At 38.7% G+C, this 22374-nt stretch overlaps 4 protein-coding genes across 4 annotated transcripts in view; 1 reads left to right on the forward strand and 3 right to left on the reverse strand.

Annotated features, from left to right (window-relative positions):
• The window catches only part of prkd3 (protein kinase D3), a 47855-nt gene extending 46444 nt beyond the window's left edge, over nt 1–1411 (reverse strand). Inside the window, exon 1 of the mRNA XM_007549109.2 lies at nt 954–1411. The gene's annotated coding sequence lies outside the window, so the exon portion shown is untranslated. The remainder of the gene's footprint in view (nt 1–953) is intronic.
• Nucleotides 1412–2971: 1560 nt separating this feature from the next.
• mocs3 (molybdenum cofactor synthesis 3) lies at nt 2972–12687 on the reverse strand. The gene is made up of 13 exons (XM_007549110.2): nt 12458–12687; nt 11110–11242; nt 10932–11024; nt 10657–10777; nt 9936–10010; nt 8176–8293; nt 7964–8072; nt 7775–7837; nt 7132–7295; nt 5510–5557; nt 3831–3927; nt 3622–3729; nt 2972–3180 (listed from the first exon to the last, which is right to left on the reverse strand). The coding sequence occupies exons 1-13, from the start codon at nt 12548–12550 to the stop codon at nt 3023–3025; spliced, it is 1380 nt and encodes a 459-aa protein (XP_007549172.1). The 5' UTR covers nt 12551–12687; the 3' UTR covers nt 2972–3022.
• Nucleotides 12688–14941: 2254 nt separating this feature from the next.
• LOC103136197 (adenylyltransferase and sulfurtransferase MOCS3-like) lies at nt 14942–20733 on the reverse strand. Its single transcript, XM_016670044.1, has 9 exons — nt 20504–20733; nt 19156–19288; nt 18978–19070; nt 18703–18823; nt 17982–18056; nt 16222–16339; nt 16010–16118; nt 15821–15883; nt 14942–15341 (listed from the first exon to the last, which is right to left on the reverse strand). Exons 1-9 carry the CDS (start codon nt 20594–20596, stop codon nt 15145–15147), a joined length of 1002 nt encoding a protein of 333 aa, XP_016525530.1. The 5' UTR covers nt 20597–20733; the 3' UTR covers nt 14942–15144.
• A 367-nt stretch (nt 20734–21100) lies between these two features.
• qpct (glutaminyl-peptide cyclotransferase) overlaps nt 21101–22374 on the forward strand; it is a 10633-nt gene continuing 9359 nt past the window's right edge. The window contains exon 1 of the mRNA XM_007549111.2: nt 21101–21320. Coding sequence (XP_007549173.1) covers nt 21189–21320 — 132 coding nt within the window. The 5' untranslated portion in view covers nt 21101–21188. The remainder of the gene's footprint in view (nt 21321–22374) is intronic.

Below are 22374 nucleotides of genomic sequence, written 5' to 3' on the forward strand. Positions count from 1 at the left end.
ACAAATAAACCTGCTTAAATAAAAAAAAATGTTTAATAACTGATTAACTCAGCTATTGTTAGGGGTAAATTCAGTAGGCTAAAAGATATTGAAAAGCAAATGCTAGCCATAAATCAGATTGACGTGACCTTAAACACACACACACACGCACACATCTAATGTGGATTAATTATGATTTATGCAATAAATTGTATTATATTTTTTAAACTAGTTCAAGTAGCAAAAGAAACAAACTATTCTGCAACTTTAGCACAATAAATTGCAATATTTTTTGCACCCGATAACGATGCACAACATGAAAAGTATGAAACTCTAGCGAATTTCTTTTGTGAAGATACCCACCCTTAAAAATATAATTGCTTACAATAATACAATACAGATGCCACCTTTTTTTTTCATGCAAACTCATTTTACCATGCAATTAGTGTCTCCCTTTCACTAACACACACTTGCTCCTCTTCAGATGCATCAATATATATATATTTTTTTTATTTTTTTTTTTTGGCTTGCTTGCTTTTAGTTTATGCACAGCATAAAACATGTTGCCAGGCACTTCTTTGTTAAATATCAATTGTTATCAATTTGTACATACTTTGTGACAAATGAGCCACTGAAATGGTAAGAATATCAGAATTGTAACTTTTTTAGTTCCTGTCTCATCCTTCAGAGCTCTAAACGAACATTAGAGCCCCAAGGAGAGGCAGGAGATAGTTCAACTTGACGTTTAGACCTCTTGCAACCGCACAAACATCTGGACCCAAAGCTTCCCAACATCTGCACCCCTCCCACTTTCTATCGGCTCGCTGGCAGAACCTAAACCGAGCGGACGCCAGCAAAACAAGTTATACAAGCCGCCAAATCTGCTCTTTCTGTCCCTCTTTGTTGGCCCGGAACCCCCTCTACGTTGAAAAATCTGTTTCAGCCCAAACGCGTCGAAGTAAATGACACTTTACCTCCACTTCCAGCGAAGGGCGCTTGTCTTTCCATTGTGAGACAACTGAAGATGAAACTTTTCAACTCCATCCACAGAGAGAAAGCTAAGCCTGAAGTTTGGTCCCTTCTTTTTCTTTTTTTTTTCGATTTTGGACGTCACACGCAAAAAAAGGCGCAGCGTCGTCGTTTTACATCTAACGAACAGCAGCTTAAATTCTTCATTCAGGTTCGCCGAGACGAACCGTGCGGTCCATTTAGTTTATCTAATCCGTTATTCCAGATTGTAAATTCATGCGCATCTCATTATCCTTCCAGCTGTGACTACTCCCCCCTGTTTGGCGAGGATGAAAAAAGAGGGAGAGTAGTTGTTCTCGCCGGGGATTGGAGTCTTTTTATTATCTCCGCATAAGTGAGTTTTCATGTGCGGAGAGGAAAACTTGAACTACAGTCCATGTAAAGCAATGGCGCCTCCGCTAGGGGAGGGGGTACTCAAACCAGCGCGCATGCGCGGTCCTTTTCCGTTATTTCATCTTAACTGTGCCAAGAACAAAAATCATCCACATGACCCGGATTGGTTAGTAATACATTCATTTTTCAAAGGAAAGTATGTTTAAAGTAGCATCGGAACAAAATATGTCAAGTTGGTTTCACTAAATTTCAGCTAACAGCAAAGAAAATGTATTTTAATGTGTCTTAACACTTGCACATGCTGCTGTTTGACAGAACAAAATAGTGCTAATTGGTCAAAAGACTAAAGTTTGTGAGGCAGCTGTATGGCAGGCCGTTATGGCATAAAATCGGACCACATCCCGTTTCCATGACAGATTAAAACTGAACTACAGCTGCTCTCAAAAAATGTTTACTCAGAACAAGCCAACCTTTAAAGTCTCTTTCGCCGTTTTAAGAATTATCCCTCAACATTTAAGCAGCCGCTTCAACATTTAATAGCAACTGACAACCATAATTCAATTTCTTCTAATAAACTTTCCACACACAATATTTCAGATATGTCAAACATAATTTCCCTTTAATCCTTCAAGTCTACTGGGTATTAGTATTCATTTCTACCAATCTTTTTTTTTTTTTTATTACATTTTGTCAAGTTACAAACACAAGCTTGAATTATATGCACAGTGTATTTTATGTATTTGGATCGAATGGGAAAGTTCAATTCAAAGTAGTGGATAACTTGTATTGAAGGAAAATGATACGTGGTTCAAAATTTTTCAAAAGTGTGGCATGCATTTGTATTTTGCCTGGTTTAATACCACAGAATAAAATCAAATTCAACAAACTGCTTCATTTGTAAGACAATTTAAAGTCATGAATCATTTTCATTCCACGTTACAAATATTCCAGAATTTTTTTTGTTGTGTCATACTAAAATAAAGTTTTTGCTAAAAAAAAAAAGGACAATTGGTAAGATGACTGTGGGCGTTTGATATTTCAGTGACTGTTGTCTAAATAGATCTTTTTAACAAGACATCATTTAAGTACTCCATATCCCTGACATTTTCTGTACTTAAGATTATTTGATAAATATGTGGGACATTTTCATTGTCACTAACTTCAATGAAATTTATGACGACAAACAATAATCCTTTTTAAGGCAAGAACATACTTGATTATGAATGACATCTTTGACATCATTCATCCCAGAGAGAATAACATTTGAGATAATTGACAAGTTGACTTTAGATCACATAAATTGTCTTCTAGATTGCTGAAATGTTCATTTTGATTTAAAATGATAGAAGTCCATATATAAATATGGCTGAGTTTAATCACATTATATGATACATTTGCTTCCCACTGTTAAGAATGATGTTAAAAAACTGGCTTTAAAAGAAAAGGAAGAGAAACTTGATTTTGCAATTACAATGCCTGCAAGTAATCCAGCTGCCTACTCACAGTCTATTACAAAACAAAACAAAATGTGAGAACCTGCCCATCATAGCATACCATGTGAAAGATTGTGAAATAGAGTGATGACATTGGAGACATTTGTAAAACGGACAGCATATGAATAAAAACAGTCGACAGGAGGAAAACATAAATGTTTATTACAAGCAAATAATATTACATTGCATCAATACTGTGGAAATCTTGGATCGATCTTCATTGCCCAGGCCATAAGTCCTCCACAGACATCTTTCACCGTGATACTGTCCAGTTCTGATCCACTCATTTTCTCCAGTACCTGCACTGCTTTCTGGGAGTCATTACCCAGCTTACAGATGACATAAACTAGAAGAAACCACAGAGCAAAAATCAATGAGCTGGCAACCTTCGCTGAGGCTCAATATATTTTCAAACTGCATTTCCTGAATGTCGACATGCTGCAAGGAAGCAAGATTGACTAAGAAGAGTCTCAATAGACTGAATTTTGTTAAATGATATGAAAAATTCAGCACTAAAACTAACAAAGATCAGAAAGATAAATTTATCTTCCTTAATAAGAATCGCCCCAAAATAACATTTTGAATATTAATTTCTCTGGAGCTGAGCAACGACTCAGGTTGACTGTACTTGTTTTGGAAAAGGTCACCTAGCAACTCCATTACAACCCGACCAACCTAAGCCTCCGTTCCTGCAGCATGAGCCCACAGCAGGTCATGAATATGAGAAAGTGGCTCGACGAGCCTGCTTGTTTTTAACCACAGATGCAGATCATAAGCGGTGCTGTACCTGGCGGCTGGCAGTCACCTGCCATCTGCTGCTTCAGTTGGACGATTCTTTGCTGAAGTAACTGGATATCTTCACTCTTTCTCTGCTCTAAGCTGGAGAGGGGGATGTCTGGTAGCAATTAAGGAGAAGAATTGTACAGAAACAGTAAGCAGGAAGATTTATTTTATTTTTTTCAAATGGTGTGCTTCCACTACAACACAAAAGGATACTGAGAGAGAAGGGCAAGTGGCATATATTCACTTCCACAAGAGGGCGGACATCGAGCAAAATATGAAGTCCCGAATTATCCACTACCGATTTATAATCCTGGAATTATAGTTAAACATTTGGAAAAGGCACATAAAGGAGTGAGGCTGACTTGTAGAGCCAAGTCATCTGCTGGTGTTGGTCCACTGTGTTTGATCAAGTCCAAAGTCAGTGCAGCCCTCTACCAGGAAATTTAAATCGCTTCATGCTTCCTTCTGCTGACAAGTTTTATGGGGAGGCTGAGTTCATTTTCCACCAGGACTAGGCATTTGTCCAAACTGACTAAAGTACAAATACCTGCTTTAATGGCCACGGTATCACTGTGCTGGATCTAAGCAAACCCATCTGACCTAAACCCAATAGAGAGTCTGAGGGGTATTATCAAGAGGAAGACAGAGCAACCTGTGCTTCCTTAAGAGATCCACAAGCTTACAGCTTTCATGTCTCGCCATTAATTTATGCAAAAAGAGCATAAATTAATGGCTCTTTTTGAGCCATTAATTTATGTTCAAAAAGAGCCATAAATTAATGGCTCTTAATTTATGGCCATTAATTAATGGCCATAAATTAATTAATTTATGGCCAAAATATGATACAAAATACAAAATATGATTAAATTCAGTTCAAATAAAAACAAACAGGAAGAAAACAGTTACAGACACTTTTTGATGTAAAATAACAGATAAAGCTTGCTAAAAACGTTAATCAGGGTATTTATGGCGTTATGGCTTGGATTTGACTGGACCGTTAGAGAAACTTGACTGTTTTCTAGCAGAAACCAGGAATAAAGAAGAAGCCGCCCCGGTGGTTCTGAACGCCCTGAGCTGCTACCTCAGGGCGTTCAGAGGTGTATACATACAGTGAATACACTGTATGTATTCACATACAGTGAATACATACATTCACTGTATGTATTCAGTACATACAGTGAATGTACTGAATACATTCACTGTATAGTACACAGACATACTTTTTCAGAGGGCCAGCATATCTGTATTAAAAAGGCTTTTTTTTCACTTCTGATTTTCACTGATTAAAATTAATTACTAATTTAATACACTTTTAAATAATATTCTGATTAATGAGAAGCATCTTAACACTAACAAATGCTTTAATAGAACAGCGTGGGGGCTCTTATATTTCAAAGTAAAGTAAGTAGATTTGTATCTTAAGTTAAAGAGGGAAACCAAAATGACTCAGTAAATGTTAAAAATTGCCTGGATTTGCAATTTTGAAGTCAAATGAACAGCTTAACAGCTTTGGTTTAAATAACAGGAAGCAAAACTGTTTCTAAATGGAGTCCCTCGCATAATTACAGTTGAACCCCAATCAATCATGATCCCCATCTCTGGGCTTAATGACTCAGAGGGTTTCAAAGCACCAAATCTGCTGAAATATAAACAGATGCAATCCGCTACCACTTCTCTCTGTGCCAAGCAGAAAATGTTGTTCTTTCTGGTAGAAAATCTACAGGCACATTTTCACTCCTTTCCCATTTGAGGTTGGGTCAGAGCTGAGATGTAATCTGCTTATGAATGCGCATAAAAACCGAGAAAATTGTGAGTAATCACAGAATAAATGGCACTAAATACAGGGAGTCACGCAATGACCTAACTGTTCCGAAATATGTGCAATACTTTACCTGCACTGTGATCCTCTGGTCTTTGGACAGGAGGTTAAGCTTGCGACACTGAAAAGAGAACAAGATATCAACCACATTTAACTCTAGGGGTACTAATGTGAAGAATATGACAAATGTATCTACGGGGTTATCACAAATTTTTCATTTTAAAAATGTAATTTTCCAGATTAAAATTTCTTAACCTCTGTATTGCTGTATAGAATGTCCTGGGCATTTCAGCATAAAATGTTTTAAAAACTGAGTTTATTCTTCATATTTTTCCACAAATAAAGAAACGATGCAATGTTGAACTTCTGAGGAGGTTTGATAAAAGGATACATTCTTATGCTTTTTGGCATCTGGACCAACTAGATCATCTCTTTTTCAAAATCCATAGAACATAATTTTAACAACTTTTCCTTTGGAATGAAAGAAATAAACAAAGAAAGAAAGGTGCAAAAGGCAGTTAAGAAAAAAAAGCTCATAGTTACTAAGAATGACATTATGTTTGGAATGGCAAACACTGTACCACAATGGCCACCCAAGAGGTAGCAATCGCAAAGTCTCCAACTTCAATATAAGCTGTTCAGAGTAACGATGGTGGTTTGTCCAGATAAACATAATTTTCACTTGAGTTTTAAATAGCATTGTTACTTTGATGAGCGTTGGCTTTAGCATCCCTTTTTGTCCAAACAACGGTCAAAATAGTAATTAAAAAGCCATGCAGTGAAGTCTCACTTTTCTCCACATATTTGGTTTGGTTTGAGGGCTGAATTGCTCTGTAGTGATGACAAAACAATCCGACACCATCTGTCACACCATTTCAACTCTATAAGACCAACTACTAAGGAAGCTAACTACAGTTAGGTTTCTCCAAAAACATATTTGACCCTAAAAAGTCACCTTAAGCTATTCCTAGGTATGTGGAAGATCAATTGGCCCGGATTTCCTTAATTTTGGTGTTTCGATGGTCAGCCAATACTTACATGTGAAACCGATCTTATCTGCTGATCTTGCCAACTTAGTGCTTTTGTCGTGATATTTATCACAATACATAAAGAAAATACACATAGTCCTCAGGAATAAGCATGCTGGAAGAATGCTTGGAAAGAGCCATTTTTAATCTACAGATATATGTGAATGTTTTATACTTAAAGAGGACACAAAAATAAAGACTGAAGCTAAAAGAAAACATTTTATTAAAAGGTAAACTTTATGCTCACAAACAACACCTTGGGAAGTCTGGCGATTTACTCCCTGCTTGAATTATCTTTTGTAGCCAAGGCATGTTTTGTCCTCTTCCATCTGGGTTGAATTGGTTCTTCCATTAAATCCAAGATTTCAACAAATTTATAACCCTGGAAATAAAAGTATTTCCAACAGAGAGATTGTGCACACCCACTTTTCCCTCACCGTGGTTCTGTGTAGAAAACGCGCCACATGCTTTCCATACTTTCATCTTTTGGAATTTTATGGCACCCATTTATGACAATATCTGTCCTTCAGTCTTTTAGATAGAGGATTGTGTAAAATAATTTTGAAACTCCAGCTAATCATCTTTATACCACACTTATGTAGATTTGGAAAATGACAATCATATTCCATACTTTTCATGATTGCATAGGACCGCTGTAATGACCAACCTTATCTGTGGCAGCAGACCCACAGAAAGCCTCGTAGTCAATCAGTTGCGTCACACTGGGGCTTTCTCCACACACCGCGCAGTCAGCCTGCTTGGGCCGCAGCCTGATGGGCCTGAATCTGAAACCCTGAGCGTCAAACATCAGCAGCTGCTGACCGCAGGAAGCTGGCACACCCAGTCAAGGGAAAGGTTACTTTTTGAAAAAGATTCAGAGAATTGCCTAACACGTCTCCCACTGGTGTTGTAAGAGCGTGGCAACATTCAGGCAGTATTGGTGGGAAAAAAGCGCAACACTTTCCTGAATGACGCATCATAGCCAGGTGTCAGCGTGCGGCTGACAATGCAACACAAAGGGCAGGATAGAGCAAGCCTATTCTCTCCTGCGAGTCGGGATAAATCCCTGCAGTTTAACAAGACAATGGCAAACAAATGGAAAGCAGAGCTCAGAAAATGTAGACATAATATTTCTGTTTTTGTTTGCTTATCAGACAAGCACAAGGCATTATTACAATGGAATCTTTCTGAGAATTTTATTGTTGGCATATCCCAATGACACGGCAAAATACTTTGAAACAAAGAAACAAAAAGGCAAAAGAGGGTTCTGCAAGTGAAGTGGGACAAGGGAGTGGAAAGATAAAGGATACAACCTTGCCCAGAGGCAATTTTGAGGACCTCTAAGGCTTGGAAGCAGCCCATTATACCTGGAACTGGAATAAATAATAATAATAATAAATAAAAAAAAGTTCAAATAAGAGTTATTTACATTCACAAACTTAATGGCTTCAGATAAAAGTAAGAAAGTGAGACGGGGAGAAGTGGGGAGGGAAACTCACCTACTCCTAACACCCCTCCATCTGAACAGTTGGTTACCGTCTCTGGAGGTGGGGGAAGTGGATATAAACATCTGTAGCAGGGGCCTCCGCAGTAGTTATACACAGTCAACTGCTTACACACCCACACACACACACACACACACACAATTAATGCAGTAGATCTCATTAAGCTGGGCGCATTGAGGGGGAACAAGAATATCCCCACAGCCTACCTGTCCCTCCATTCGCAAAGCACTCGCCGACACCAACGGTTTGCCGCTGAGCACGCAGGCGTCATTTACCAGATAACGTGTGGGAACGTTATCTGAACAGTCAGCCACAATGTCATACATGAGGCATGAGCAGTCAAGGTATCATCCAAAATCACTTAAGTTTTATTAGGATAGCAAAATAGTTTTTGTGCAACACAACTAATCATAAACTTGTTTAAGACTTTACAGATGAGTTGGATTATATTTCTCATCCCAGGGTTACACACGGCCCTCAAGGCCACATATGCAATTAATTTTAAGGGTCTTCATGATTTAGTTCAACCTTTATTATACACTGTGTATCCAAAAAAGTCGGCAGCTGGATTTAACCAAGCAAACAGATGAGAGCCTCACATTGATTAATTATTGCCTAGATTATGATGTCATAGTTATTTAAGCCTGACTGATGCAGTGTGTAGTTTCTCATTTCTTAAACAACCTTGTCAGAAGACACATCCTGTGGTCGTTTATCTGTCAAATAAAAACATCTACGGAGATTGTGGAAGCTACCCAAGTTGATTTAAGAGCTGTACAATGCGTTATTAAAACTTTCAGTATAAAGGGCGACCATCAAAGTTGAGAGAAAAATGTGGTTGGATCTTTGTTTTTTTTGTTTTATTTTTTGAAAGAATGTAATTGCTAATCACTTAAACCTTTGGTGAAACGCAGTTATGTTCAAAGGGTGAACGTAACAGCAGCTCCACAAAGGAATTCGAGGATTGGGACTGAACAGCAGCATAGCCTTACAAAAACCTCTGATTAGGGTGATTAATGGCAAAAAAATGTTGCAACATGCAACGTCTGCTGAGTGCAGATTTGCACTGTTCCAAAGAGGTGGGTTCATCAGGGTAAGAAAAGTGGTACATGAAGTGATGCACCAATCATCCCTAGTGGCGAGGCAGCTGAGTACCTGCATATATTGAATGCCCAGGTTATTCCGTCTGTGGATTTTTATTACAATATTAAAATGTCTAAATGTAGGCCTCCGAAGTCACACAAACTTCAACCTTGATGAAAATTTATACAACTACTTTAAAACCAGATTAACTCTACTACTAGTTTGGGCAAGAGATTTGACATAATTATGGTAGAAGCTTGACATATGCAAAGAGACAAAACCAAATATTGGCAGAAGTGTCTGAATATGCCTGGGTCTGTATGAACAATTTGGATCCATACATTGTCTATTCTATTTGTCCTCACTCATCTCCAAAGGACATTGAGCAGATCGATACGCAGAGATAAATTAGACAAACAGTACAAACAACAGTGCAGAGACACGCTCATATCCAAGCACAATTTAGAGCAACAGTCATATTTTTGGACTGCAGGAGGAAGTCAGAGTTCCCAGAGAGGACCCGGACATACATGGCGAGAACATGCAAATTCCATGCAGTTAGACCCCAAGCCAGGATTAGAACCCGGGAAATTCTTTTTGGAAAGCAAAAACGCAACCGACTTTTGCAGCCAGTAGTGCAGCCCCAGTTTGGACCCAAAATGCAGAAAATACACAATACATTTAAAACTTGTGCATTCCTGTTGTTGCTTGATATAACTCACTGAAGTATGTTGTATAATCATTCCAGCCTGGAAAAAAGACCAACTCAGATACGGCATGAAAGACCTAAAATTATTACAACATTCTTGACAGGAACTGCAAGTAGGATTTATACTGACAGCATCTTAGCTTTTGACAGGTAACAGATGTAGCCTGAGGATACTGTTGAATGAGCTGCAAGGCGTTCTCTGGCGAGAGCTGCAGATGGTAGGGAATACACTCCACGGTAGAGTTCAGCCTGTAGAGACACATCCAGACAAAACATTTTAGGGTTCTCATCTTTCTTACAGAAATTGGAAATATATTTTAAGCAACACACATATCCCTCAGCTTAGTTAAAGTTCAAGAACAAATCCATGCTGGGAGTTTAGCTTAAATCACTACTGAATCGACAGAACAGCAAAAAGCAAACACATCAAAAACATGTTTGTGCTTCTTAATTTAATAAGTAAGATAGTGGATAAACTTTGAAACAAAAACTATACTCCAATATATTCCATCTATCTAACTTTTATAAGATGCAGGGCATAAATGTAGAAGTAGCTTTAATGAGTGCACAGGCTAATGTCGCCCTCATGTGGCTGAGTTGATGTGACATCCGCGAAGCCCACAGTAAGCCCACTGTTGGGCTAGAAAGGCCCACAAACAAGCTTCTGAAATAACATGTTTACAAAATATTTGTGGAGTGAGGAGAAAAGCAGGGCTGGATATAACTTGTGGCGAGACTCTAAAGCGCCGGCGTACTTTGCACAGAAACCAGAGGGTGAAAAATGACACAAACAGACACAAATTACTACATTTTCTTAGCATTTACCAGCCATAATACATGAACATCGATTTAACACGGAAAAACTTGAAAAAACTTATAGTCATTCAAGTCTTACCTTTTAACTGCCCTAGCAGCAGACAGAGCCTTAGCCTGGCCCTGATTCTCCTCTCCATGAAGAACCTGCCTGTGGAGGTTGCTGAGCTCCACCTCATCATAGTCCAGCAGACCAAGACGCCCTGCGAGCGACAGTTTGTCATTACCGTCCGTATTGTGTTACAAACTAACTTACAGCCACGATATCAACATCTTTTAAACTTATTGTCGACCCAAGATGCAATACTTTCCCAACTGCTACTGTAGCGCCATCATAATCTGCATTGATCTACCCACCAACACCTGCTGCTGCTAGGTACTGGGCGAGTGGGCAGCCTAGTCCTCCACAGCCCACAATCAGCACCGATGCTCCGGATAAGTTCAGCTGGCCTGAAAAGAATACAGAATCTCTCAGCTCGAATAATCCTATCAAAAACTTTATGTGTCAGAACCTTCCTGTTGTTTGCATGGGTACCTTTTACACCAAGCTCGGGCAGGAGAAGCTGTCTGCTGTAGCGCATGATGTCCTCATTGCTGAGTGCTGGTTTGGCTGTTAGGGGACTGAGCGGTGTCACTTTGTCCTGCAGCTCCAGCACTGAGGCGTGGCTCTATTAGCGCACAAGCAGGGTTTTATAATATGGTACTCACTGTCATGTTCTACTATAGGAAGGCCTTCATATCCATCCCAAGGCAACTTGTTGAACATTATAAATGTATTTTACTAGAGCAATGGATGAAATCATCTTCTGGTGTGTTCATTTGTACTTTAAGTAACTTTTGCACAAGAATTGATCAATGAAATTAGCAGATTAACTATTGGCGAAGATAAAAAAAAAAACAAAAAAAAAAAATTTAGGAAGCCGGAGTACCCGGAGAGAACTCACGCATGCACAGGAAGAACATGCAAAATCCATGCAGAAATACTCCAGCCCAGATTCCAAATATATAACTGTATTTGTGACTTTGCATTAAGAGCAACTTCAAAGCTAACTTTTATTGAGTTCCATGGGTTCAATCTTTAGATTAGATAATGGCCTGCAAGGGTTCAAGTTACTACTTTATTGCAACTCGGCATAAAAACCTCTAATATCCATGGAAGAAATGTTGGTATCTTCTGAAAGACGCATTGAAATATATTAGGCATAATGCAGAGTAAATCAACATCAACAGTAAAAAAAAAAAAAAGTAGATGCATTGTTTAAGCTTATTGATCTTTTAATTGTCAGAATGTGGCAAAAGAAATGCACAGTGGGGAAAATTTCTACTACTTAACACTGTATTAGCCAGCATATGCAGGGTTGCAGTCAATCCAAAAGCGCTACTTATTTTCCTTGATGCAGATTGGCATTTTTTCCCAATACTGAAATACACTTGAAAAAGTGTACTCTTCCCATTATGTATTGATTTGTATTCCATGTCCTTTTGGTATGTTTTTTTTGTTTGTTTTTTTCAATCTTTGATTCTTTGTCTTTTAGTTTTTATACTTCCTGTAACATCAATTGCCCATTGGGGATACGAATAAATCTGAATCTAAAGAAATTTTAACTTAGACTGCGTCCTTCAAACGTGACGAATGAATCTGGTTGTAGTTTTTGGTAACTTAAAGTAAAAAAATCCAAGTCCTGTTGCCAGTTTTAAAATGGCTGAAGATGTTGCTTGTAAAAAAAAGAAAAAAAAAAGAAAAATCAAAGTCTTCTGAAGGCATGCAATAAATTATGCTAAAAATATACTATGTTAAAACAACACATTGATGCCAATCGATTATAAAAGCTTTTCACCAAGGTGATATCATAATCTTGTATTTTTTTCTAATACTTCAATACCTTTTCAAGCTGAGCCAGTTTATTCTTGAGATCAACGATCTCTTTTTCTTTCTCCTCAAGACGCGCCTTCAAGCTGCACACTTCCTGAGCCATTTCTTCAGATAAGCATTAAAAAAGCAAGTCTGGTTACAATCTAGAACCACGTCAAGTTGTCTGCTAAATGAACGGACTGTCAACAGAGGTTGGCATATGAGGAGCACGATGAAAACTTCCGGGTTTGACCACGTGGAAATGAGACCACGTGGTGAGTGACGTAAATATTTTTGGCTTTTTTTCTTACCTTTCTATTTGTCCTTCCTTCCTTCCTTCCTTTCTTTCTTTCTTTCTTTCTTTCTTTCTTTCTTTCTTTCTTTCTTTCAATTTTTTTTATAAAATGCTATTTTAAAATTGATATATATATTTTAAAAAAAGCCGTAATAGTTTGGTACAGAAATAAAAATAAGCAAAAATAACATTAAAAAAAAAAGAAATCTAAGATCCACAGGCATTACTGAAATATCTATTTTGGTATTTTATTTCATACTTTAAGTTTCAAAACCGTATTAAAGGCTCTTTGTGTTGCCCCCGGATGCAATGTTTGTGTGTGAGTGCGGACCTCGGTGACGCGCCGTGAAGCTGGGAGCCTTGGGCACTCCCCGCCTGCCTTTCACATGATCTGAAAGCTCCCTCTGAGATAGAGACAGGAATGTGGAAAGGAGCGACAACATCGATGGCTGAGCGAAGCCAAAGGATTTCCATAATGCGTTCATTTTATGCTGCATTAATCGGGCTGACATTCATCCTTCACACCCATGGAGTCCCTTGGACAGAGGAAAAGGTAAATCAATTAAAGATGATTAATTCACGTATGCTGTCTAAGGTTACACGGCGGCTGTCTGGGGAATTCTCTTAGTTTTTTTACACGATCGGAAATGAGTTTCACAATCTAAATCTTGTTTTAATTAGTCTGATTCTCTTATTATTTGATTCCTTTCCACTTAAAAGTCTCTGTGCTCTGTAGGAAAACATCTTTACGTCTGTGTTTATTATGTTTTGCTGTGGCCACGTTTAAAATCACTGCAGTTTATCTGCACTTTAGGTGCTATTATTTCCAATCACATTACCAAGAGCTAGTGTCAGGATTTAATGAGAAAATGATAAATCTGATGCTGCTTCGTCAATCCTCATCCACCGTCCTTTTAAGGTCCACCTGGATACGGCTGGTGTTCATGTTCACAATCTGTGTTCATCTCTTCTCCCCTTTAACTAGTTGCTATGGCAGCACAGTCATCCTCTTTGATCCCCCCAAGTGGTCTTTGAGTATATAGACCTTAAATAGACCCTACTTTTTAACCCTCTCTGATCTCACTGGTCTCCAGACTTGTATGCAGCCACAGTGGCCACGTAATTACATCTTATGTGCCACTGTGTTGCAATTACAGGATGGACGTATGAGTCAGCCAGAGTGCGTCCAAATAAAGCTCCAAACAGGTTCTGCAGGTCATTGTTTTTGCGGAAGAAAATGTGCCCGAATGCCATTTTCACCAAGAAATGATTGAATGCTCATTTGACTTACACAAAGAGCATTTACTCTAAAATCTTGAGCAAATCTTGAAGAAGTGGATAGTCTGCTTATATTACAGTTTTTTTNAGTCTCCAACTTCAATATAAGCTGTTCAGAGTAACGATGGTGTTTTGTCCAGATAAACATAATTTTCACTTGAGTTTTAAATAGCATTGTTACTTTGATGAGCGTTGGCTTTAGCATCCCTTTTTGTCCAAACAACGGTCAAAATAGTAATTAAAAAGCCATGCAGTGAAGTCTCACTTTTCTCCACATATTTGGTTTGGTTTGAGGGCTGAATTGCTCTGTAGTGATGACAAAACAATCCGACACCATCTGTCACACCATTTCAACTCTACAAGACCAACTACTAAGGAAGCTAACTACAGTTAGGTTTCTCCAAAAACATATTTGACCCTAAAAAGTCACCTTAAGCTATTCCTAGGTATGTGGAAGATCAATTGGCCCGGATTTCCTTAATTTTGGTGTTTCGATGGTCAGCCAATACTTACATGTGAAACCGATCTTATCTGCTGATCTTGCCAACTTAGTGCTTTTGTCGTGATATTTATCACTATACATAAATAAATATAGAAAATACACATAGTCATAAGGACTAAGCATGCTGGAAGAATGCTTGGAAAGAGCCATTTTTAATCTACAGATATAAGTGAATGTTTTATACTTAAAGAGGACACAAAAATAAAGACTGAAGCTAAAAGAAAACATTTTATTAAAAGGTAAACTTTATGCTCACAAACAACACCTTGGGAAGTCTGGCGATTTACTCCCTGCTTGAATTATCTTTTGTAGCCAAGGCATGTTTTGTCCTCTTCCAACTGGGTTGAATTGGTTCTTCCATTAAATCCAAGATTTCAACAAATTTATAACCCTGGAAATAAAAGTATTTCCAACAGAGAGATTGTGCACACCCACTTTTCCCTCACCGTGGTTCTGTGTAGAAAACGTGCCACATGCTTTCCATACTTTCATCTTTTGGAATTTTATGGCACCCATTTATGACAATATCTGTCCTTCAGTCTTTTAGATAGAGGATTGTGTAAAATAATTTTGAAACTCCAGCTAATCATCTTTATACCACACTTATGTAGATTTGGAAAATGACAATCATATTCCATACTTTTCATGATTGCATAGGACCGCTGTAATGACCAACCTTATCTGTGGCAGCAGACCCACAGAAAGCCTCGTAGTCAATCAGTTGCGTCACACTGGGGCTTTCTCCACACACCGCGCAGTCAGCCTGCTTGGGCCGCAGCCTGATGGGCCTGAATCTGAAACCCTGAGCGTCAAACATCAGCAGCTGCTGACCGCAGGAAGCTGGCACACCCAGTCAAGGGAAAGGTTACTTTTTGAAAAAGATTCAGAGAATTGCCTAACACGTCTCCCACTGGTGTTGTAAGAGCGTGGCAACATTCAGGGAGTATTGGTGGGAAAAAAGCGCAACACTTTCCTGAATGACGCATCATAGCCAGGTGTCAGCGTGCGGCTGACAATGCAACACAAAGGGCAGGATAGAGCAAGCCTATTCTCTCCTGCGAGTCGGGATAAATCCCTGCAGTTTAACAAGACAATGGCAAACAAATGGAAAGCAGAGCTCAGAAAATGTAGACATAATATTTCTGTTTTTGTTTGCTTATCAGACAAGCACAAGGCATTATTACAATGGAATCTTTCTGAGAATTTTATTGTTGGCATATCCCAATGACACGGCAAAATACTTTGAAACAAAGAAACAAAAAGGCAAAAGAGGGTTCTGCAAGTGAAGTGGGACAAGGGAGTGGAAAGATAAAGGATACAACCTTGCCCAGAGGCAATTTTGAGGACCTCTAAGGCTTGGAAGCAGCCCATTATACCTGGAACTGGAATAAATAATAATAATAATAAATAAAAAAAAGTTCAAATAAGAGTTATTTACATTCACAAACTTAATGGCTTCAGATAAAAGTAAGAAAGTGAGACGGGGAGAAGTGGGGAGGGAAACTCACCTACTCCTAACACCCCTCCATCTGAACAGTTGGTTACCGTCTCTGGAGGTGGGGGAAGTGGATATAAACATCTGTAGCAGGGGCCTCCGCAGTAGTTATACACAGTCAACTGCTTACACACCCACACACACACACACACACACACAATTAATGCAGTAGATCTCATTAAGCTGGGCGCATTGAGGGGGAACAAGAATATCCCCACAGCCTACCTGTCCCTCCATTCGCAAAGCACTCGCCGACACCAACGGTTTGCCGCTGAGCACGCAGGCGTCATTTACCAGATAACGTGTGGGAACGTTATCTGAACAGTCAGCCACAATGTCATACATGAGGCATGAGCAGTCAAGGTATCATCCAAAATCACTTAAGTTTTATTAGGATAGCAAAATAGTTTTTGTGCAACACAACTAATCATAAACTTGTTTAAGACTTTACAGATGAGTTGGATTATATTTCTCATCCCAGGGTTACACACGGCCCTCAAGGCCACATATGCAATTAATTTTAAGGGTCTTCATGATTTAGTTCAACCTTTATTATACACTGTGTATCCAAAAAAGTCGGCAGCTGGATTTAACCAAGCAAACAGATGAGAGCCTCACATTGATTAATTATTGCCTAGATTATGATGTCATAGTTATTTAAGCCTGACTGATGCAGTGTGTAGTTTCTCATTTCTTAAACAACCTTGTCAGAAGACACATCCTGTGGTCGTTTATCTGTCAAATAAAAACATCTACGGAGATTGTGGAAGCTACCCAAGTTGATTTAAGAGCTGTACAATGCGTTATTAAAACTTTCAGTATAAAGGGCGACCATCAAAGTTGAGAGAAAAATGTGGTTGGATCTTTGTTTTTTTTGTTTTATTTTTTGAAAGAATGTAATTGCTAATCACTTAAACCTTTGGTGAAACGCAGTTATGTTCAAAGGGTGAACGTAACAGCAGCTCCACAAAGGAATTCGAGGATTGGGACTGAACAGCAGCATAGCCTTACAAAAACCTCTGATTAGGGTGATTAATGGCAAAAAAATGTTGCAACATGCAACGTCTGCTGAGTGCAGATTTGCACTGTTCCAAAGAGGTGGGTTCATCAGGGTAAGAAAAGTGGTACATGAAGTGATGCACCAATCATCCCTAGTGGCGAGGCAGCTGAGTACCTGCATATATTGAATGCCCAGGTTATTCCGTCTGTGGATTTTTATTACAATATTAAAATGTCTAAATGTAGGCCTCCGAAGTCACACAAACTTCAACCTTGATGAAAATTTATACAACTACTTTAAAACCAGATTAACTCTACTACTAGTTTGGGCAAGAGATTTGACATAATTATGGTAGAAGCTTGACATATGCAAAGAGACAAAACCAAATATTGGCAGAAGTGTCTGAATATGCCTGGGTCTGTATGAACAATTTGGATCCATACATTGTCTATTCTATTTGTCCTCACTCATCTCCAAAGGACATTGAGCAGATCGATACGCAGAGATAAATTAGACAAACAGTACAAACAACAGTGCAGAGACACGCTCATATCCAAGCACAATTTAGAGCAACAGTCATATTTTTGGACTGCAGGAGGAAGTCAGAGTTCCCAGAGAGGACCCGGACATACATGGCGAGAACATGCAAATTCCATGCAGTTAGACCCCAAGCCAGGATTAGAACCCGGGAAATTCTTTTTGGAAAGCAAAAACGCAACCGACTTTTGCAGCCAGTAGTGCAGCCCCAGTTTGGACCCAAAATGCAGAAAATACACAATACATTTAAAACTTGTGCATTCCTGTTGTTGCTTGATATAACTCACTGAAGTATGTTGTATAATCATTCCAGCCTGGAAAAAAGACCAACTCAGATACGGCATGAAAGACCTAAAATTATTACAACATTCTTGACAGGAACTGCAAGTAGGATTTATACTGACAGCATCTTAGCTTTTGACAGGTAACAGATGTAGCCTGAGGATACTGTTGAATGAGCTGCAAGGCGTTCTCTGGCGAGAGCTGCAGATGGTAGGGAATACACTCCACGGTAGAGTTCAGCCTGTAGAGACACATCCAGACAAAACATTTTAGGGTTCTCATCTTTCTTACAGAAATTGGAAATATATTTTAAGCAACACACATATCCCTCAGCTTAGTTAAAGTTCAAGAACAAATCCATGCTGGGAGTTTAGCTTAAATCACTACTGAATCGACAGAACAGCAAAAAGCAAACACATCAAAAACATGTTTGTGCTTCTTAATTTAATAAGTAAGATAGTGGATAAACTTTGAAACAAAAACTATACTCCAATATATTCCATCTATCTAACTTTTATAAGATGCAGGGCATAAATGTAGAAGTAGCTTTAATGAGTGCACAGGCTAATGTCGCCCTCATGTGGCTGAGTTGATGTGACATCCGCGAAGCCCACAGTAAGCCCACTGTTGGGCTAGAAAGGCCCACAAACAAGCTTCTGAAATAACATGTTTACAAAATATTTGTGGAGTGAGGAGAAAAGCAGGGCTGGATATAACTTGTGGCGAGACTCTAAAGCGCCGGCGTACTTTGCACAGAAACCAGAGGGTGAAAAATGACACAAACAGACACAAATTACTACATTTTCTTAGCATTTACCAGCCATAATACATGAACATCGATTTAACACGGAAAAACTTGAAAAAACTTATAGTCATTCAAGTCTTACCTTTTAACTGCCCTAGCAGCAGACAGAGCCTTAGCCTGGCCCTGATTCTCCTCTCCATGAAGAACCTGCCTGTGGAGGTTGCTGAGCTCCACCTCATCATAGTCCAGCAGACCAAGACGCCCTGCGAGCGACAGTTTGTCATTACCGTCCGTATTGTGTTACAAACTAACTTACAGCCACGATATCAACATCTTTTAAACTTATTGTCGACCCAAGATGCAATACTTTCCCAACTGCTACTGTAGCGCCATCATAATCTGCATTGATCTACCCACCAACACCTGCTGCTGCTAGGTACTGGGCGAGTGGGCAGCCTAGTCCTCCACAGCCCACAATCAGCACCGATGCTCCGGATAAGTTCAGCTGGCCTGAAAAGAATACAGAATCTCTCAGCTCGAATAATCCTATCAAAAACTTTATGTGTCAGAACCTTCCTGTTGTTTGCATGGGTACCTTTTACACCAAGCTCGGGCAGGAGAAGCTGTCTGCTGTAGCGCATGATGTCCTCATTGCTGAGTGCTGGTTTGGCTGTTAGGGGACTGAGCGGTGTCACTTTGTCCTGCAGCTCCAGCACTGAGGCGTGGCTCTATTAGCGCACAAGCAGGGTTTTATAATATGGTACTCACTGTCATGTTCTACTATAGGAAGGCCTTCATATCCATCCCAAGGCAACTTGTTGAACATTATAAATGTATTTTACTAGAGCAATGGATGAAATCATCTTCTGGTGTGTTCATTTGTACTTTAAGTAACTTTTGCACAAGAATTGATCAATGAAATTAGCAGATTAACTATTGGCGAAGATAAAAAAAAAAACAAAAAAAAAAAATTTAGGAAGCCGGAGTACCCGGAGAGAACTCACGCATGCACAGGAAGAACATGCAAAATCCATGCAGAAATACTCCAGCCCAGATTCCAAATATATAACTGTATTTGTGACTTTGCATTAAGAGCAACTTCAAAGCTAACTTTTATTGAGTTCCATGGGTTCAATCTTTAGATTAGATAATGGCCTGCAAGGGTTCAAGTTACTACTTTATTGCAACTCGGCATAAAAACCTCTAATATCCATGGAAGAAATGTTGGTATCTTCTGAAAGACGCATTGAAATATATTAGGCATAATGCAGAGTAAATCAACATCAACAGTAAAAAAAAAAAAAAGTAGATGCATTGTTTAAGCTTATTGATCTTTTAATTGTCAGAATGTGGCAAAAGAAATGCACAGTGGGGAAAATTTCTACTACTTAACACTGTATTAGCCAGCATATGCAGGGTTGCAGTCAATCCAAAAGCGCTACTTATTTTCCTTGATGCAGATTGGCATTTTTTCCCAATACTGAAATACACTTGAAAAAGTGTACTCTTCCCATTATGTATTGATTTGTATTCCATGTCCTTTTGGTATGTTTTTTTTGTTTGTTTTTTTCAATCTTTGATTCTTTGTCTTTTAGTTTTTATACTTCCTGTAACATCAATTGCCCATTGGGGATACGAATAAATCTGAATCTAAAGAAATTTTAACTTAGACTGCGTCCTTCAAACGTGACGAATGAATCTGGTTGTAGTTTTTGGTAACTTAAAGTAAAAAAATCCAAGTCCTGTTGCCAGTTTTAAAATGGCTGAAGATGTTGCTTGTAAAAAAAAGAAAAAAAAAAGAAAAATCAAAGTCTTCTGAAGGCATGCAATAAATTATGCTAAAAATATACTATGTTAAAACAACACATTGATGCCAATCGATTATAAAAGCTTTTCACCAAGGTGATATCATAATCTTGTATTTTTTTCTAATACTTCAATACCTTTTCAAGCTGAGCCAGTTTATTCTTGAGATCAACGATCTCTTTTTCTTTCTCCTCAAGACGCGCCTTCAAGCTGCACACTTCCTGAGCCATTTCTTCAGATAAGCATTAAAAAAGCAAGTCTGGTTACAATCTAGAACCACGTCAAGTTGTCTGCTAAATGAACGGACTGTCAACAGAGGTTGGCATATGAGGAGCACGATGAAAACTTCCGGGTTTGACCACGTGGAAATGAGACCACGTGGTGAGTGACGTAAATATTTTTGGCTTTTTTTCTTACCTTTCTATTTGTCCTTCCTTCCTTCCTTCCTTTCTTTCTTTCTTTCTTTCTTTCTTTCTTTCTTTCTTTCTTTCTTTCAATTTTTTTTATAAAATGCTATTTTAAAATTGATATATATATTTTAAAAAAAGCCGTAATAGTTTGGTACAGAAATAAAAATAAGCAAAAATAACATTAAAAAAAAAAGAAATCTAAGATCCACAGGCATTACTGAAATATCTATTTTGGTATTTTATTTCATACTTTAAGTTTCAAAACCGTATTAAAGGCTCTTTGTGTTGCCCCCGGATGCAATGTTTGTGTGTGAGTGCGGACCTCGGTGACGCGCCGTGAAGCTGGGAGCCTTGGGCACTCCCCGCCTGCCTTTCACATGATCTGAAAGCTCCCTCTGAGATAGAGACAGGAATGTGGAAAGGAGCGACAACATCGATGGCTGAGCGAAGCCAAAGGATTTCCATAATGCGTTCATTTTATGCTGCATTAATCGGGCTGACATTCATCCTTCACACCCATGGAGTCCCTTGGACAGAGGAAAAGGTAAATCAATTAAAGATGATTAATTCACGTATGCTGTCTAAGGTTACACGGCGGCTGTCTGGGGAATTCTCTTAGTTTTTTTACACGATCGGAAATGAGTTTCACAATCTAAATCTTGTTTTAATTAGTCTGATTCTCTTATTATTTGATTCCTTTCCACTTAAAAGTCTCTGTGCTCTGTAGGAAAACATCTTTACGTCTGTGTTTATTATGTTTTGCTGTGGCCACGTTTAAAATCACTGCAGTTTATCTGCACTTTAGGTGCTATTATTTCCAATCACATTACCAAGAGCTAGTGTCAGGATTTAATGAGAAAATGATAAATCTGATGCTGCTTCGTCAATCCTCATCCACCGTCCTTTTAAGGTCCACCTGGATACGGCTGGTGTTCATGTTCACAATCTGTGTTCATCTCTTCTCCCCTTTAACTAGTTGCTATGGCAGCACAGTCATCCTCTTTGATCCCCCCAAGTGGTCTTTGAGTATATAGACCTTAAATAGACCCTACTTTTTAACCCTCTCTGATCTCACTGGTCTCCAGACTTGTATGCAGCCACAGTGGCCACGTAATTACATCTTATGTGCCACTGTGTTGCAATTACAGGATGGACGTATGAGTCAGCCAGAGTGCGTCCAAATAAAGCTCCAAACAGGTTCTGCAGGTCATTGTTTTTGCGGAAGAAAATGTGCCCGAATGCCATTTTCACCAAGAAATGATTGAATGCTCATTTGACTTACACAAAGAGCATTTACTCTAAAATCTTGAGCAAATCTTGAAGAAGTGGATAGTCTGCTTATATTACAGTTTTTTTGCCAACAAAAAAAATCACAGGCAAATCACAGGCTTGTTTTTCAGGCTGTGTTGACATTGTTTAACACACTATTTGTAATATGTTATCACTTTTTAATTCTAAGTCAAATTGCATTTGAGTGTGCTATTTTTGATAAGTGTCATTTTGCCTTTACTAAATAATATATTGTTAAAATTGTTTTTATATATATTTGCATACCTATATCTTTGTGTGAACATTAGCCTTGATTGCCTGTCACTTTG

The sequence above is a fragment of the Poecilia formosa genome, unplaced genomic scaffold (genome assembly GCF_000485575.1).
Source record: "Poecilia formosa unplaced genomic scaffold, Poecilia_formosa-5.1.2 Scaffold30, whole genome shotgun sequence".
Classification (NCBI taxonomy): Eukaryota; Metazoa; Chordata; class Actinopteri; order Cyprinodontiformes; family Poeciliidae; genus Poecilia; species Poecilia formosa.